This window comes from Mchenga conophoros, linkage group LG18 (genome assembly GCF_057382185.1).
Source record: "Mchenga conophoros isolate Kocher_MC1m ecotype Shallow Benthic linkage group LG18, M_conophoros_male_GT1.1, whole genome shotgun sequence".
NCBI lineage: Eukaryota > Metazoa > Chordata > Actinopteri > Cichliformes > Cichlidae > Mchenga > Mchenga conophoros.
This window is the reverse complement of record NC_140543.1, coordinates 24,181,487-24,195,034: the sequence shown is the minus strand read 5'-3', so window position 1 is coordinate 24,195,034 and position 13,548 is coordinate 24,181,487. Positions and strand designations below refer to the sequence as shown.

Sequence of the window (13,548 nt, the reverse complement as noted above, 5' to 3'; positions counted from 1 at the left end):
ATCTAGACTTTATGTTGTTTTTCAAAGGAAGAAAAATATTGGGGGAAGACAGCTGGGTGACTGAAGCCATCAGAGGGAAAGTCCTGAGGAACCTGCAGTGTTTTACCTCTGACACTCATTTTCTCTAAGTTAAATAAATGCTGTTTGACAAATGTAATGTAATACTGCATGAGTGTGATATATGTATAAATCCTGGTAGTTATTCACCTTGACCGTAGTGAGGAGGGAATCCATCCTTCCAGACTTTGCACACAGTCATTTCCAAGCAATCAGTACTGGACCAGAAAATAAGGTTGCAGCTAAGTGAGTTATGATACTAGATAGACTACTAGATAGTCACCTTCCAAAATTTTTTCCTTGCCTGCAAGAACCGTTCAGATTTTCCTTACAGACATAACAAGAATAATCTAACAACATCCTAACTATTTACTTACCGATACTGACTTCCAAACCCTTTTGTTGCTTGAAATTAGCTGATGGTAATTGTTAATTTTAGTGTTAACAGATATATTCCTCTATAGGACTATCTAGGATTGCCTCTTTAGAAATCATGCATTGTTTTAGGTTAATAGTTAATCACATTAAACGTGAAGTCTTCCTTAACGAGAATAGTAACTTCTTACAGTATGTCTGTACAAAAGCTTTTATGTCTTCTAAGCCAAATGTTATTTATTCAGCAGGTAATAATCTAAGTATAGGTTGGGTCTTCATTTTTTAAGGCAATGATAAGATAAGGCAAATGATTCTGAGTCCCTGTCTTTGTTGTGTGTCTTCTACATTGGATTACACACTTTTAAAACCAGTTTTTACTGGTTCACTTCATTCTGAACAGTGGTTAGACATCTCTATTACCAATGCACAATGTCTATAATTAGCTCTCCTCTGTCACTCAGAGGCTGACCTGCTGGGCCTGTTTTTGTTGGTTGTAAAGTTATTGTTTGTGTTGCTATTCACAACTACTTTCTTAAGCAGTCACAGCTGCAGTCCGGTTTATGTCTGTGCTGCTTTGCTGTATGGTTTGAGAAAGATCTACAGTGTATATAGCAAAACTGCTCTGTGTGTGTGTTTTAGGAGGATTATTCAGGAACAGAGAAACACATTCTTACATATTTAGCTTATTCAGCTAAATGCTAATTTGGCTTTTTGAGAAATACACGTTTGCTTTGTTGTTGAACGTTAGCTCAGAAGCTAACTTTGCTTTGTGTAAGGGGCACAAAATCTACTTATAAGCTCCTGTAAAACTCACTAATAAACATGTCCTATCAACTAAAACATGAGTCCAGCACAGAGCCTCGAATGAGATTAAATGCTCGTTTTGTTTGTTTTCATGCTAAGCTAAGTTTAGCTAGGCTAATTGTCACAAGGCTGTTCCCTTTTTGGGTTAATGGTCCACAAGTCAGTTGTCAGTGACATGACAGACAAGACAACCGATAAGTTTCTTTCCTTAAATCTGTTGTGAGTGCCTTTATTACACATTCATGTGAAATGAGGAACATTTGATCCTCTGTGAAACACCACATGCTTTTTTCAGTCAATATCAAAATCTCAATAGATTTAGTGTTCTCCTGTAGAAAATGTACCCATAGCCTCAGAAGCTTATTTTGGGCCAACTGAGATATAAATAACTTACTTCCTGTAGGTTTTTTGCATAATTTGTCAGACCTGTGTCTGATATTTATTTCACCACTCTTTCATGCAACATTCATTTAGTGATCTGACAAGTCAAAGAGTTTTTTTTGTTTGTTTTTTCTGTTTGACATCCACATTTCGCAGCATTTAAGTCCAGTCCTCTCCATGACCCCCTTTTCTTTTTGAGCCATTACTCGGTGGATTTTCTTGGATGCTTAGAATTTTTTATCATCTTCAGTTCAAGGCAAATGACCTTGCATGATGTTCAAACACACTACTTTAACTGCGCCATATTCCAGAGCATGCTTGAGAAGGTAAATTGATAAGATGTACTCATGGAAAAAGGAAACATTTTCCATGAGACGTGTTGTTTTACCATACTTCATTTAAGCCACCCACAGTGTATAACATAATCAGATTTATAAAATAATCATGACATTGCTTTTAGAAAATATTTAGAAGATGCAAGAAACCAATGAAAATATAAGTGTACTTTCAGAGATGGATTGCAGCTGGTGCTCTGGGAAAAAGATAAGGCAATTGTGAATTAATCTAGCTACACTGTCGACATGTAAACACATACCACCTCCATCGGGTTTCTTCACGGCCAGATTCAGTAACGTGATGTTACAGAATAGAAGAAGAAGACGCGCAAGACAAACAACAGGGTGGTCCTGGCTGTGTGTGTGAAGGGCCACACAAAACCAACATTTATCCCAGAGCACAAACTGATGACTTTGTGCTCTGGGATAAATAGAGCTGATTCACCTCTGGGTGAATCAAAATCACCTCTGTGGATTTCTACTGTGACCACTTTTACAACATCTGTTCTCCCTTTGTTCCCATTGTTCTGTGTGCTGAGCTACAGCGTGTGGACTCTTAGTTGCTGGTGTGAACTTTGTGGTCTCACTCAAGCCGGGCGGAGAATGTCTCTCGTGCCTCTTGTGCTGTAATAATTTCACAGCATTGTTGCTTTTGTTTCACACTGACACATTGTCGCATACTAGAAATCATTTCAGATTATCTCCCAAGTTTTACAAAAGCACAATTTTCTCTTGCATGAAGCGAATGCTCTGTGCATCAGTTTAAACAGCGTTTGAATAAACGTCCCAGTTCGTCGCGCAGCTCGGCTTTGGTGCAACTAATTCTACCTCTGGCTGTGTCACAGCAAAGGCCTGGGAGTGATGAATGAAGGTTCAGATGACAGCTTGCCCTGGTTTACGGGCCTATCTCGCCCTTGCTTTCTCCCTCTCTCGCTCGCCGTTGCTCCTGTATTTTAATGCTCCCCAGATGGGATTGACGTTGCCATGACAGGCGGTGACGCAGGCGGGGTGTCAAGTATCAGGGCCACTGACAGGTTGCCATCAATCACACTTGTTACCAGCCAACCACTTAAATAACAAACACCTCTCTCTTTACACCTTTTTTTTTTTTTTAACTAAAAGTCTTTGCCTTGTCCAGGAATGCTGGCTCTAATTGGTCTTTAGACAAGAGAAGTAATTAAGTGTGCGAGTGCATGTGCATTCATGTCCACCTTTGAAGCTTGGTGTGCGAATGCAGATGCCAAATTAGGATGGTTCTATTTAACCATATCCAATCTCCAACAGGTGGCACATTACGCATTTCAGCTGGCTTTTTAGCTTTTATATGAGATTTTATTTTCACCGTCTCTGCACGTATAAAAACTTTTCAGTCAGGGTTTTTTTTTTTTTTACAGCGTGGCAATAATTAAGAACAAAAGTAGCTCGGGTTTTTGTTCAGTGATTAATTTGATTTATCTGCAGAAAACTTCGTCTCTACCTCAAGTTCAAAGACTCACCCCAAAATCGTCAGAATGCATGTTTTGTCTGTGCTGAAGCTACAATGATACAAATATCTGAATAATAAATTATTAAATGAATAACATGCCTTAGTTTTCTCTGTTCAGACATGAACATTGACTGGCTGTAGCAGTTTCACTAAGGCCCAGCAGAGGGACTCTGTCCTCAGAGAGAATGAATAAATTATTTTAATTCGTCAGGAAGAACCTAAAATACACGTTAGCTATCACTCATCACCAGTTTTATCGGGACTATAATTAACACCTTCCCACACTAACAGGGATATTTTTTAAAAATCCCTTTTTTTTATTCTTGGAGCAGAGAAGAGTGGAGAGTGGGAAGGGTGCCGGAGAAGGAGGAGAGGTGGGCAGGCGGGTGGGTGGGTGCCAGTTGTGAAAAACAAAAAGACAATGGAGGAGTCATTTTTGAAGACCAACAGGCCACGGAGCTTCTGTGGGAGCTTCCTGTTCAGACGATGCGCACACTGAGCTTGAACCTTGACCTTTGACCTCTTAGGACTACAGAATGCCTCAGCTGACAGAGTTAATGCACATTTTGTTAACTGTATAGTTAAAGATTGTGCACATTGGAGGTGTGCAGAAAATACTGGAATATTCTGGTTGCACTGTTCTTACTGTGAAACGACATTACGGGAAAAACTGTAAACTGGTTTTTTCATTTTTTCCGAATATAGAATATCACAATTCAGCTGTTTAGAAAATTATAAACTCCATAACTCACAACTTAACAGCCTCAACAACTATTTTTTTCAAAAATAGCATGTGTTTTTGAGTTATTGTTTTACTTTATCACCTATTTAGATCTCCATCGCTTGTTTCCATGGTAACAGCTACTTCCCCCCCCCCCTTTTTTTTTCTTTTTTGCCACATAAATTAAAGGATTTGTTATAAAACTGTATGAACCACAACTAGAAGATTGTGATTTCACAATGCAAAAATACTACGTGTTTTGTCTGCTGGGGTGCTGGAGTACTAGGTGAGCAGTGAAGTGTCACGAGTGAGTCAGGATTCCCTTTCCTGCACTGGGCTCACAACAGCTCAGCGAGAGATAAAGAGAAAAAAACTGGAAGCGAAAAAAAAAAAAGCAGTGGGGGAATGGCGTAGGCGGTATTTTGATCCGCGGTCTAATTTTAGCTCGGTATCGGCTTCAAATAGAAACTCCTCCATAAATATTCATGAATGGAGGGAAGAATCTGCTGCTCTGTGAGGCGGAGATGACAAACAGAGAGCGAAAGAGAGAGAGGAGGGCTCTGAATTCTACCTGAAGGTTATTTTTAGCTGCAGTGTTGCCTTTCTGGATTCACATGCGAACGGAGGTTAAATTTAGCTGCACAGACAGAGACGTGTGGAAATACAAACAGATTCATAATCAGAGCACGCGAGGAGAGCAGCGGGCGCAGCATTAATACAGAGATACGATGAGAGAGATGGGTTAAACTGGAAACATGAAAAGGTGAGGAGAGCGTGACCATCTCCTCACCTCAGTAATTTGAGATTAAAATACACACATTGTAGGCGTACATCATTGGGACTCATTGTTTGTATTATTTACACATAAAATTATGATTTTTTTTTTACCCCTTGCACACACAGCCTGTCTGTCATTCGTGCACGCTCACTCTAGCAGCCACGCTGGCACAGTCCCACTGTACTGTGTCTGACATTTTAGTCACTCGCACTTTCTTCTGTGATGCAGTCAGTGTGTCTGAATCTGTCACATGGAAATCAGCTTCTGCTGTTATGTAATAGCCAGTAACACACCAACGTCTTGGGGGGGAGAGTACTGCAGAACGCAGCAAGAGAGGAATGAATGCAGTGTTTTCATGCAACTGTAAAGGCTGGATTGTAGCAGCACAACTCTGCAAATGCCAAAGTTGGTCAATCGCTCATGGATTGGAGTAAAAGGTAGTCATTCATGGAGCCAGCAGATAGTTGTGGTTTTGCTCAGGTTGTGTCAAATGTCAAAAACTGTTGACCATGTGAAAAACACATTATTACTCCCCACCTTCTATACTGTGCACTCACTGACCTCCGACTTTGTTAGCTACACCTCTCCAACTGTTTGTTAATGGAAACATCTGCCAGTTGAATGGCAACAACTTGGTGCAGGTAGGCGAGTAGCCATGGTCACTTTGAAGTCGAACATTTAAACCGAGCATCAACTGCTGTATGCAACACAGTGTACAGTGAGTATATATGCGACATGGCAGTTGTTAACGTCTTTCAATGTGTGCATTTTGTTACACTCTAGACCCCACACAGCTGCACAAGAATCTGATTTTGTGGTAATTGTATCACTGACATTTTGGGTTTGTGTGTTATTATTCTCTAACACTTTGGAACCCATACCTACGCCATGAGATTTTTATTTTGAAATATTGGTTTCCCCGTTCTGTTTATTTGAAAGGGATCAAGTGTGTCTCAGCATCTGCCCTTGCAAAATCCTTCATGTTCTGCTAATGGTTGTTTTACTAAAGTGTGGATTTCTATTCTGGAGATCCTCACGCTGTTTAGCAAAAGGAGATGCGTTGCCAAACGGAGCTGCTGGCCGAAAGTCTCCGAGGCTCAGAGCAACGCTGTGGGAAAGTAGAAATGTAGATCACAGGAGAAACATGCCTAGACTGTGAAGAAGGACCTTGCCGTGCCTTCGTTTGTTGTTTTCCTCTGTAGTCAGACGGTGTTTTTCAGGAGGAACTCCTCTTCACCTGACGCTGCGCTATTTTTAGACTCGCCTCTCTCGTGTAACCCACGTCAGTACTGTGCTGCTATTTTTATCTCTGCTGTTCGCTCACAGTCGGGATTCATCTGTATGTACACGCGCGCACGCGGACACATACACATACTTGTATCACGAGAGCATCACATTATCTAAACACATTTCATGCCTTTACTGTTTCTCTGCATGATGATTGTGTAGCTGTGGAGTTCAAGTACGTCCAGGCTGGTTGCCTGACAGCCTCAGGTTTCGCTTGATTCGCTGTTTCAAATGCTATACTATCTTTTAATGTTAAATATATTAATAATGAAAAATGGGTCCATCCTGCCAATCAGCTGCTCTTTTTTGGATCACTCTAATAACACACTTAATGGATTTTAGCGGTTAGTTATCCTATTTATAAATCAGCTATAGCATTGCATGCAGCCACCAGTGCTGAGAGCTATTCTTCCTCTTTGGATCTCATCACCTCCTCATTTTGGTCTCAGTCTGACTTGGATGTGTTTTCTTATCCACCATTGTTGCTCGGCTTGAATTGTGGTGCTGATTTTAGCTTACTTCCTGAGCTGTGAGCTGAGCTCATATATATCACAATGTCTTATCCTTTTTTTGTCACCCTTCTAAATTTGAATTTTGAGTTTTTTTTACTTCTATGTTACACTATTTCCTCTTCAAGAAAGGACAATATCAGATTGAAAGCTTGTGTGATAGAAGTCTTTATAAGGTCTGTAGCGATGTTTTAGATATGAATATTCCATCTTTTAGTAACTGTGTCCATGTTATTGGCACCAGAGGAGCAGCAGTCTGGTTAACTTGTAACTGGAATTTTGTAAAAAGTTTGTCTGTCAGTTTGGTCTGAAGGGAAATGCTTATTCCCACATTTATTCTCCCTTATTCTTTTTATTTTATGGCTGTTGCATTTATACTGCCTGCAGCTCTTAATGGAGCTCGTTTTCTCACCTCAGTGCATGCTGACCCGCTTGACCAGCCACTCGGTGTATTTCCAATAACGCTGTTGACAGCTGGTTTTCGGTTGCTCCTGCCTGATGCTGCAAACAGTCACAAAGTGCTGAACTGTATTTGTGTGACAGACTCAGGGATATATTCATACACACCAGCTATTGTACACATAAATGCACACATTGCAGATATTCTGTGGGAGATATTTTATGGCACTGTGTGTCTAAGAATGGAAAAACAAGCTTTCCAGGAAGCATGGACAGTTTGGATGGATTCATTTCTTCTATTTCCTTTCCTGATCAAATCTACAAGCTGGTAAATTCCTAAATAGCCTCTTAAGCCATCTAACCTTAATAAATTCTCTTTGCATTTATGTCTTCTTAGTTTTGATGTGGAGAATGGATTGTCTGTGGGACGCAGCCCACTGGACCCTCAGGCCAGCCCTAACTCCGGTCTGGCCCGACCGACCAATTTCCCTCACAGCCAGCGGAGGGAATCTTTCCTCTACCGCTCTGACTCCGACTTTGACCTTTCACCCAAAGGTCCCTCCAGAAACTCCTCCACTGCCAGTGACCTGTAAGTCCACCAGTTGAAACTGTTAATCCTCTGTCTCTATGTATTGAGAGGGGCCTAAAACAAACCCTTTGGATAAATCCAATGCCCCGCCTAGGAATCTTGTTGCTTTACATGTAGTAATCTGTTGATATCAAGTTCTCTAAAAGTAAAAAAGAGCTTTTTACATCTGAAAAACACGGGTAAAAGTTTTCAAAGTATCAACAGCCATTCCTGATGCTGTGCTTTTTATCCTAAAGGAATACCACTAGGATCACATGGATCATATTTGCATTTCTGCTTTTCTGTTCTTCTCTATCTGTTTGAGCTCAGAGGTTTCCGGGCTGGAGAAGCAGTTTTGTGCCTCGATTTACGTGCTGGCTCCCTTACCTGTTTGCAGTTTGAGTTCTGAAGCCAAATTGTCACGCAGTTTAACTTTTTTACTTGTTTTTCATAGAGTGAGGAGGACTGTTAAGAAAGGTCCACCTTGAGAAGACTGAGCCTTCTCAAATACTTTATTAGGACATGCTATGTATTGCTTGCAGCTGTTTTCCCATCACAAAGTGCTTGAATGTCAAATCTATTCCACTGGGATTCTAAAGAAAGGAATATTTTGTTTGTTTTTCTGTGTGTCTCAGTTACATCCCCAAGCAAGACATTATAGATTTCACGCTATCTAAAAAAAAAGAAAGAAAGAAAGAAAACCTTCAGTTTTGTAATTGAAGCAGTCACAGATTTCTTCAACCTCTTGCCTATCTGTTTTTAAAGGGAAGAAAGCTTGAAGCATTGGGAAGTCAACTGGTTGTCATCTCGGTGAGAAGAACATGATAAACAAAATAAATTAGGGCGAAAATAAACCCACACTGGCTCTGTCCCCTGAAGGCCTCTTCTGCATTCCCTCTGGATGGCTTCATGATCATTTCCCTCCTTTCTCCCGATGACTAAATATCAAAAACCTCTCTTGTGACCCCTGTCAGGCTCTCTAAAACACCCCGTTCTGTTTTGTTTGTTCTTGCATGCGACGCTTAATCAGAGCGGAGTCAAGTATAATAACACACTTTTGGGTTTTTTTTACTCATATTTAACTGTTCATAACGTGTCGCCCACCCTTTCCACCTCACCCCGACTGTTTCCTCACCGGCCTCACTAGAAGCAGTGCATGTCTTTAATAAATTAAAATAAACTATAATAGATACGAGGAAGGTTTCTTTTTATCACTCTTTGGTATCACAGTTTAGGGATTTATAGTTGAGCTTCTCAGTATTTTGTGTTTTTTCATGCTTTTTTCCTCTTGTGTGTCTTTTCTGCAGACATACAGAAGACATGATAGTCACACCGTTTGCACAGGTGAGTCCTCTGAAATCTTTTCCAGTCAGCCTGTTTTACTTATTGTGTTATTTGAAAATTTGGCAGATGGACAAATTAAGAAAAAAAAAACAGCCTCCAGATGGTATGAGACTGGGTTTTAGTGCTCTACCGGAACATCCCCTCAGGATCATGTTGGCCCTGCGACAGGATCAGCATCCCGCTGGTGTTGCCTAGCTCTTGCGTGGGATGTGCGTCACTCCTGTGCTCACTTTACACAGTGAAAGGAGCTGAGAATCCAATACTGCTGGATCATGCTGTTTAAGATATGCATGGTGGCAGATAAGGCTCATGCATGGATCAAGTCTGGACATCTGATACTCTGTGGGCTTTCTCCTCATGCTGAGTCAGTGTTTGGTGACAGATGCAGTGGCAGACGTGACCTAGAGGAGTGTCAGTGATGCTATGAAAACATCAGAAAGGGAGTGGGGGATGCCTTTGGGTAGCACATCTGCCAAGAGTGGAGAGCCACAGTATCAAATGATAGTCAGTGATTTGTGTTGAGAAGCTCTTGTTCAATGAAAGTGGAAGCTTTTATGAGCATTTAAAGCTACACTTCATCACATTACAAATGCGTCATTTGATGAACTCATACATTCACTCCTTTGTTCCTCTCGTAGGTCCTCGCCAGCCTGAGGACAGTCAGAAGTAACTTTGCCGTCATAACCGGCCAGCAAGATCGCACGGCCAGCAAGTAGGCGTTTTGGAGACTTCCTAAGTCTTTTTGCTCTTTCACCACCACACCTGACTTGTGTCTTTAATATGTTCACTTTGGATGGTCTCTGTCTACAGAACACGATCTTCAGGCAGCAACCCACCATCCATGTGCAAGACCAGCCTCGCAGGTTGGTAGCGGCTTTGGAATGAGATATTTACTTATTAGCCCAAAATACACACTTGTTAAAAAACAAACAAACAAAAAACACATACACACACACACAAACACACACAGATGGCAAGGATATTAACACGATTGGGAATCGGGAAATCTGGGTTACTGGAAACACATCACAGCTGTTTAATTAGTAAGCGAATGTTGTTCAACAACACATGAAATCCAGTGGTGGGCAAGTATTCCAGCCATGTGCCTGTAATGATGATTTTTTTAATGCTTATTGTAAGTCACTTGTATCCTCATCCCATGGATACAATTACTATGAAACAAAATGCAGCTCAATATTTGAGAGGGAAATACCATTAACATTTCCTCCCCGATGAAATTTAATATATATATATATGTGTGTGATATACATACAGAGGAGCCTCACCAGCAGCTGGCCATAGAGACTCTAGATGAGCTGGACTGGTGTCTGGAGCAACTAGAGACGCTGAAAACCCGTCACTCTGTCAGTGAGATGGCTTCCAACAAGGTACTTTAACAAAACACTAACACACTACCAACAGCCTGCTAAGTTAGACTTTTAGAAGCTGGTAATTTAGGCAACTGAAAGACTGAATGAAAGTTTGTTGCTCTTTTGGACATTTCACAAACACACACACACACACACACACACACACACACACACACACACACACACACACACGAGTGAATCTTGCAGTTGTAGAAAATGGATTAAGTGCAAGGTTGGGAGCTTAAATGGCATTGTAAAGCGCTTTGGGTGCCTTGAAAAACGCTATATAAATCCAATCCATTATTATTATTATTAAACATCTGCTGTAGTTGCTTAAAAGACGTATGAGGGTCAGAGAGATGAAGTTTTGAAGACAGGGTCCTCTGGTCCTGCTCTAATTGCAAGTTGGAAGCTTATTGGACTGTCCTTGTATATTTTGGAGGGCTTTTGGTATAGAAAGCACCAGAGAACAAACCTTGGAGGCTGATTATGCCGTTATTCCTGTATATGTCTATTTTTAGACCTCACCACTGGGAAAGGTGCTCAATCTGCAGCCGTGCGGTCATTTTCTTCCAGCTTACTGTTGTCATTTCCCCTTTTTGAAATGAAATGCAGCCGATTTCTTTTTAGAATGGATAATATAGACAGTACATGAGGCATGTTCATTTTCATGCTTTATGAATTGATGTATTCTTTGGCTGTGCTTTTTTCCTGCCCAAATTAGAAAAGGCCCCAAATACGACACTAAACCCAAGGATTGTGTGTGGCCTCTCGTAAATACAATTACCATCACCGATGCTTTAACCAAGCTGAAGGCTCATTAACACAAAGAATCCATCATGAAAATATGAATAGAAGCCCCCATCTGTCCGCAGATGGAAGAAGCTTACATGCATAGGATGATTCCCGGCATGCAGATGGGGACTAGAAACAGGGACACACCTTTTTCCCTGAATCATATGCAGAAACATGTGAATGAGTAGTGGGAGTGGGAGAGATGTTGCACTGGATGAAATGGAATCCTCACCGTGCATGCTTCCTCCATCCTTCCCTCTCCTCTCCGATCAGCACTCACAAACACCCACTTCATAGAAGCGTCCAAACATAAGGAAACAGACCTCTTCTCATCACATAAATCTGAATTACATTATTAACCAATCACGTACCGTGCCTGCTTCCTGCTTCATGCATACACCATTCCACACGTCACTCACGTGGCAGCGGAGGGGAGTTTCGCTGGAGGCACCCCCCCTCCCACGCCCACTCCTCTCCCCAGCCCCCACAATTGCTGCAGATCAGTCAATGAGCTAAAGAAAAGAATTATCCATGCCGGCCCTTGGGAACAACGACAGGTGCATGGGAGGCTGAAGTGAACAATGTTTCTGCATCCCTGACGACCTTATCGAACCGCTTTGTTAAACTGGATCTTTACTGACCCTAGAAAGGGTCTTTGAGCAATCGTGCAACCACTTTTAATCACTGAGTTATTTATATGTGAGTAGGGTATTTAAGAAAGAGCTTTTTACATGCCGCATAGGCATTTTTTTCCTCCTCTGATGGTAATTACTACCAAGTTTGAATTTTGTATAAAAGTGAATAAATCAGCTTAACATTAAGACCACTGTAATTATCCTTCAATATTTTCTATCTGCTTCTGAGCACGATTTAGCTGTGAGTGAACTTTTGGAGCCCGCTTTAAGCATTTCTTTGTCAAAGCATTTTGTCTTTTGCTCCTCTGATTGTGTTAATGGTCAGGGCACCCAAGTCTCTGTGGTGCGTGATGTACTATTTTTATTTTTGGCTACAAGAATGAACCCTCCTCCCCATCCATTCAAAGCTTTTCCTTCATACCTTCAAACTTGGTGCACATGGTGTGTCTCACAACCTCACTCTGCCCTGCCTACTGTGTATGTCTCGTGGCCAATGACGGCTCTCTGTTTCGCTACACGCTGCTGCAGCGGGTGTCTGATTGGCTGCTATTCTTAGGCATTTTTGAAAGGAGGTGGAGATTAGAGTACCCCATTCTCCCTCTGTTTACACACATAGTGGGCAGGCAGTAACTGAGTGGATGAGGGAGAGTCGGGGAGAGTCTGCCTTCTCTGCCTTGCATCCTGGCATCCAGCAGCATTCCCACATACATATGCTTCAATTCTCCTGTTCTTCCACAGACTTATAATCAAAGCTTCTGCAGCACTCGCTGGTGGATTTTTCCGAGACAGGCAGCTTTGTCGAACAGGCGTGTTAAACCTGAGAGCTCACTCGTTTTATTTTTGCTCCCATACGCTGAAATGCCAGAAGTGACTTATTTCATCTCCATCTCGTTGATGTTCATTCAGGTGAGGAGAGGGGAGGAGAGGGATGAACTGGATGGGAGGGTAGGAGACTCCCTGAGGTTCACGTGTTGCTTGTTTTCTGACTTTCTCTGAGACTCAACACGTCTTATGTCAGCATGATCTGTGGCATCTGCTACTTGTATTTGACTGAACCGTTTGCAGGTTTTGAGAGAGAGTGATTTGCTTGTAAAGTGTTTCTTTTCTACGTTGTTGTTAAGAGATAACTGTTGTTCCAGCAGGCGGCTGAGTTGATCCGACCTAGTCTGTCCACAGTTTAGCAAACAGAGTGTTTGATCAAGCTCATTGATGCTTGCATGTGTTTGTCCTCAGTTCAAGAGGATGCTGAACCGAGAGCTCAGCCAGCTGTCAGAAACCAGCCGCTCAGGGAACCAGGTGTCTGAATTCATCTCCAGCACCTTTCTGGGTAAATATGCCGTCTTTGTACGCTACACACTGCTGCACATACATGTAGATATGCATGTAAATCACAGGACAGTGCTCAGACAGGAGTAGTTGAAATGCATGACAGCAGGAAAGTTAGTGTTAGTGGTGCATTTCTGTTTTCATCACTGTTAACTGGATGACTTTCACTGGCAGAGAAACAACATGACATGGACATCATGTCTCCCCCGACCAAGGAGAAAGACAAGAAAAAGCGTCCTATGTCCCAGATCAGCGGTGTGAAGAAGGCCACCCACAGTCCCAGCCTCGCTCCTTCAACCATTCCTCGATTTGGGGTCAATGCTAGCCAGGAAGGACTCCTAGCTAAGGTGTGAGGACTAGTTCATTTGTTATTTCCCT

General features: G+C 41.8%; 1 protein-coding gene across 5 annotated transcripts in view; it reads left to right on the top strand.

Annotated features, from left to right (window-relative positions):
- pde4ca (phosphodiesterase 4C, cAMP-specific a) overlaps positions 1 to 13,548 on the top strand; it is a 51,782-nt gene that overhangs the window by 32,802 nt on the left and 5,432 nt on the right. For all 5 annotated transcript variants that reach the window (XM_085253912.1, XM_085253914.1, XM_085253917.1 and 2 more), the window contains 8 exons: positions 7,530 to 7,721; positions 8,466 to 8,510; positions 9,008 to 9,044; positions 9,683 to 9,756; positions 9,855 to 9,907; positions 10,320 to 10,432; positions 13,078 to 13,171; positions 13,345 to 13,517. In XM_085253912.1, the coding sequence (XP_085110038.1) occupies positions 7,530 to 7,721; positions 8,466 to 8,510; positions 9,008 to 9,044; positions 9,683 to 9,756; positions 9,855 to 9,907; positions 10,320 to 10,432; positions 13,078 to 13,171; positions 13,345 to 13,517 (781 nt within the window). The remainder of the gene's footprint in view (positions 1 to 7,529; positions 7,722 to 8,465; positions 8,511 to 9,007; positions 9,045 to 9,682; positions 9,757 to 9,854; positions 9,908 to 10,319; positions 10,433 to 13,077; positions 13,172 to 13,344; positions 13,518 to 13,548) is intronic.